The 6,000-nt window shown below is 27.2% G+C and overlaps 1 protein-coding gene across 1 annotated transcript in view; it reads right to left on the reverse strand.

Annotated features, from left to right (window-relative positions):
* Positions 1-4,844: 4,844 nt before the first annotated feature.
* The window catches only part of LOC107475353 (receptor-like protein 7), a 3,666-nt gene continuing 2,510 nt past the window's right edge, over positions 4,845-6,000 (reverse strand). The window contains exon 2 of the mRNA XM_016094983.3: positions 4,845-5,994. Coding sequence (XP_015950469.1) covers positions 5,080-5,994 — 915 coding nt within the window. The 3' untranslated portion in view covers positions 4,845-5,079. The remainder of the gene's footprint in view (positions 5,995-6,000) is intronic.

Here is a 6,000-nt window from a genome sequence, read left to right on the forward strand (position 1 = left end):
CAAAATATATATGTCGCCCACTTCGTGTTTTATCTCGTTTACAATGTAAACAAAATACGTGTAGTACTATTTTATTTACACCGTAAACAAAATAAGACATACGATACATTTTGGTAAAAATACTACAAAATGTTCATTTTGGTAAATAAAATATTTATTTTGTTTATTTAAAAAATCCAATAATAAAGTGCTTCTTGAACCTTTTTGTGTAACACAATTTTTTATTGAAATTCATTGTTGGTATGTCTAAAACGAGCTCAACAATTATGTGCTAATTGAATGAGCCACACTTATATAGACCATTAGATTTTATTAAATAAAAATCAAAGGCTAATATAAAAGAAGAGTATTGATGGACTCTAGGCACAGGATTCGGTAGTCCAGGAACCTTTGGACCACTTAGTGGTCCAAGTAGAAAACATGTTTTTAGAGTTTTTTTATCAATTGCTACGTAGTCCTTGAATTAATTTTAATTACAAATTAACTCCATATATTTTATTTAATTATAAAAATAGTTTTTTTATTTTATAAATTATTATTTTATCAATTATCTATTATATTTATTAACAATCAAATACAAAAATAACAACCAATTATATCCTCAATTCATCCTAATAATTCCAATTGATTAAAAAATTAACTTTGATCTCGTTACGTTCGTCCATGACTTCCAAATCGTGTTTCCTTGAAATTCAATCGATTGGTTTTTCAAAACAATCGTTGAATGATAACTCAATCGATTGGTTTACACTATATCACAAAACAATCGATTGAAAGTTGTAAGGTAGAATGGTAAAAAGCTTATACCAATCGATTGTTTATACTTTCCAATCGAATGAATGCCTCAAAACAATCGATTGAATTCACGAAAACAACATGGATTTGCCAAATACAATTGATTGGAAAGTGATGACATTGAAGTTTTCGCCAAATTCAACCGATTGGTAATATAATCCAATCGATTGGAAGGTGATGAAGTTGAATGTTTTGCCAATTTCAATCGATTGGTAATGGTACATAAAATTAATTTATAGATTGGTAATTTATAAAATTAATTTTGCCGATCAATAGTACCTTTTGCTTTTATTCAAGTAAGGCATAGTAAAAAATACAAAAAATATATGATATTGATAAGGTAGCAGCGTATCAAGTAATAAGTATGCTTAATTTATTTATTTGTGTTATGCACAAATTTAGTTTCGTTAAAATATTAGTAACCAGTGCTCTAATTTTTGTAAATATGTTTTGGAATAAGTGTTTGCAATTAGTTAAAGGAAAAGTATAGGTTATCAATATACTATCTGCCAACTTATTACCAATAATAATTAATTATTATATTTTAAATATATGTATAAAAAGATATATCCAAAAAATAGATATATAAAAATACTTTTATTAGACACCGCCATAAAAAAAATATTTTTATTAGACACATCCACAAAGACACTTCCGTTAAACACAATAATAAACAAGAGTTGGCAGATGTTGGCAGAAATGTTGTTGGTAACGTAGCGGAATTGTTAGTTAAATGTTAGAATATATTGAGTAAATTCTTTTAATATATTTAGAGTTAATATAAAACTGAGGGTAAAAAACGTATTTAAGTCAAGGAGAGAAGTTTATTATGCATATAAGCCAAACAAAAATTTGATACAAGAATTCACCAAAGCACACTTTAATGTAATTCGAAACAACTTTATTCGAATTACATTCCTTAATAATTTGAATCAATACAGCTCCAATTATTCCCATTCATTGCATACAAGTAATTCGAATCAACTTAGAATGAATTATAAAAGCATAATTCGAATTGTATCAATTCGAATTAGTAGGAACACGTGAGTAGGAGGAAGTTCGAATCAAATTGATTCGAATTACTCACATTTCGAATCAAATGGTAATTCGAATTACACATTGTACAATAAGATACTAGAAAAAATACTATATAATATAAAAAAAATATACTAAAAGAAGTATAAAACAAAATTATAGTAAATTAATTTTAGTATAAAATTATTAAATATAAATTAATTTTAACTCCTATTAGTACATTGAATTAAAAATAACATATAAAAATGTACTTGTATTTATTAAATTTTAATAACATATAAAAAGTTAATGACTTTTTAAATATTTCTTTTATAATAGGAGTACATTTTTATATACTTTAAATACTTTATATAAAAATGTACTTATATTTATCATACAAAAATAAAGTGTTGTGTCAATATAATAACATTATAATATTTTAAATCATTTTTTTTAAGATTTTAAATTAAAAGCAGCGCATGAAAAAGCATTATTGGTATTTTAAAGCTAACTTAATTAAAAAAGATAGAACTGTATTTTTTAGGATTTTATGTACATAATTAGGCTTTTTTTTTAATATTGATCAAAGATGTGTGTTACACTATGTTATTTGGTTTCAGCTAAGTTTTACTGTACTATAATTTTTTTTTCTTTTCATAAGACACAAATCTAAAAAATTTTATAAATTAATTTAAAACAAAATATCATTGACGTTTTATAAATTTTATGTACCATTACCAATCGATTGAAATTGGCAAAACATTCAACTTCATCACCTTCCAATCGATTGGATTACATTACCAATCATTGAATTTGGCTAAAACTTCAATGTCATCACTTTCCAATCGATTGTATTTGGCAAATCCATGTTGTTTTCGTAAATTCAATCGATTGAGTAACAACAACAATCGATTGTTTTGAGGCATTCATTCCATTGGAAAGTATAAACAATCGATTGGTATAAGCTTTTTACCATTCTACCTTACAACTTTCAATCGATTGTTTTGTGATATAGTGTAAACCAATCGATTGAGTTATCATTCAATCGATTGTTTTGAAAAATCAATCGATTGAATTTCAAGGAAACACGATTTGGAAGCCATGGACGAACATAACGAGATCAAAGTTAATTTTTTAATCAATTGGAATTATTAGGATGAATGGATAATATAATTGGTTGTTATTTTTGTATTTGATTGTTAATAAATATAATTGATAATTGATAAAATAATGATTTATAAAATAAAAAACTATTTTTATAATTAAATAAAATATATGGGGTTGATTTGTAATTAAAATTAGTTCAAAAACTACGTAGCAATTAATAAAAAAAACTCTAAAAACATATTTTTCTACTTGGACCACTAAGTGGTCTAAAGGTTCCTGGACCACCGAATCCTGTGCTTGGACTCTAATAAATATAGGATATCCTAGTACATAAATAAATGTTTTAAATAACAATACTTTAATACACAATACTTTAAACGGCAACATAATCTTTTATTCTTAAATAATTAAATATAAAATATATGAGTTTTTATTTATTAAAATTAATTATTGTGCAAAATTTTTTTATAATATTAAAAAATTATATTAAAATAATATTTTAAATTATAACTAACATGACACAGGCAATAATGATGCAGACTTGACCCTCCACCAGGGAATTAATGATCAACACAGGGAAGGTACCTCCGGAGTAAAAAACCCGAAGGTAAACTCTTCAGAAGGGCGCGAATCAGAGAAAGAGGGACCATCCCATGTAACTGAACTCATGGGATTAGTCCACAGTCGCCTGTAAAAAATTTTTGCATAATAATTAATCTTAATGAATAAAAAAACTTATATTTTTTGTATTTATATAATTTATATTTTTAGAACAAAAAGTTTCTACCTTTATATAGTAAAATATGTGATAATCCTCTTAATATATATATTAGGGGTGGCAAAATAGGTCGAATCCGTCAGGTAGACCCGCCGAACTCGCTAAAAAAGGTGGGTTGGACTAGCATTTGAAACCTGTCAAATTAAAAAAATTCATCAAACCCGCAAAATTTTATGCAAAATTTTTTTATAATATTAAAAAATTATATTAAAATGATATTTTAAATAGTTATACTATAACAGATTTAATATGTTTTCTGATTTTAATGTTATTATATGATTATAATTATTTAATATATAAAAAATTACTAGATAGTATATATATTAGGGGTGGCAATGCAGGCCGGCCCGCCCCAACCCGCTCCGCCTCGCCTAGGCTTGGACCATAAGCGGGACGGGCCAGCCCATCCCGCGAATTAAAGTGGGTACAAAATGCTAGCCGTTTGATTGTCAATAGAATCATCTTTATTTTAAAAAATAAGTCACATAATTTGAACATATATACAAAATTATAAAATAAAATAAATAAAGTCACATAATTAGAACATATATACATAATTTGGTGAATTTTTTAATTTGACATGTTTCAAATTTTAGCCCGACCCACCTTTTTTAGTGGGTTCGGCGGGTCGATCCAACGGATTCGACCCGTTTTATCACCCCTAATATATATATATATAAAAGAAGATTATCACATAATTTATTATACAAAAATAGAAATTCTTTGTTCTAAAAAATATAAATTTTTTTATTCATTAAGATTAATTATTATACAATTTTTTTATAATATTAAAATAATATTTTAAACTACAACATAAAAATATAAAATAAATAAAGTTTATTTTATATTACTTGACAAATAATTAGTTTATTATATTTAAAATTTATTAACTAATTATTTTGCTAAATATATGATTATATAATATAATTTTTTATCAAAATATTTGTAAAAATAAAATTTATTTAAAACGTTATATATAATACATGAAAATATTAACTTTTTTATTTAAGTATGTATTTAAAATTATATTATTTATTCAGTTTTTCTAAAAAAATTAAAAAATACAAAAATCATGCAATTCATTGATTTAATTTACAGGACACTTATAACAACACATGCAGACATTCATGTAATATATAACACACACAAATTAAACATTCGTGTAATCAATCTCTCTTCACTTCTGAGGCTAACTCTAAAAGAAAAACTTCAAATGAAACAATCATGGTCATAACTCATACGTCCTACCAACGGCTAGCTTCAACCTAACTAACACGGTTCTTATTTTTATACTCATCACACATAAATTAAAGGAAGATAAGAAAAAAAAACAACAACAACAACAACAACATACATACATCGTACAAATTAAAGTGAAACAACAATCAATAAGGCTTCCACCTTAAAGATCTATATCTCTTCCCCCCACGACGTTCATATACAAAATCAAGTTGAGGGACAATCTTGTATAGAGCATCGTCTACTTTCTTTGAGTACCACAACCTCCATTTCTTCCACAAAATGAGTGGCATCATGAATATTCCAAACCCAAAAGTGAATCCCAACTCTACACTTAACAAACTCCAATCAATTGAACTACTACTATGAGAGTTAGTAGTTTTAGATGATGTTGGTAACAACCCTTGCTCTTCTCCACCACAACCTTGTGTCAATGGAGGTCCACATAACGCTTCATTTCCCACAAATGAATTTGCTCCAAACGATTGAATTTGAGTGCCTGTTGGAATTCTCCCCACAAGATGATTATAGGAGAGATTCATGATGGCAAGAAAAGATAAACTTGCAAGCTCAGTTGGAATCTCTCCCCTCAGAGAATTCATTGACAAGTCTAAGGACTCAAGATTCCTCAAGTTTCCCAAAGTTGAAGGAATATGGCCTGAGAATGCATTGTGAGACAAGTTAAGAGCATGCAGTGCTTTGAAACTCATGATCTCTTCTGGTATTGGCCCTTCAAATTGGTTGGATGAGAAATCCAATGAAGTGAATGCAATGAGAATCTTTTCCAACTTCATTTGTTGACCTTTGATTACAATGGTAACTGAATCCGCATACCTACGAAGACTTGAAACCTCTCCATAGACATGAGAGAGCAAGTGATCCACCACATAAAGTGGCTCAATAGAAACAACTTCGGCTAACTTCAGTTTACTCTTCTTTGAGTAAATTGTAGTTATAGTCTCAAGAGTCACAGAACTTGTATTGTTATCGTAAATATCAAAAGATAAATGGTCAAACCTTGACATATCATCATCTTTGTCAGACATCAATGCTTTCCAACTCTGAAA

Source organism: Arachis duranensis, chromosome 2 (genome assembly GCF_000817695.3).
Source record: "Arachis duranensis cultivar V14167 chromosome 2, aradu.V14167.gnm2.J7QH, whole genome shotgun sequence".
Classification (NCBI taxonomy): Eukaryota; Viridiplantae; Streptophyta; class Magnoliopsida; order Fabales; family Fabaceae; genus Arachis; species Arachis duranensis.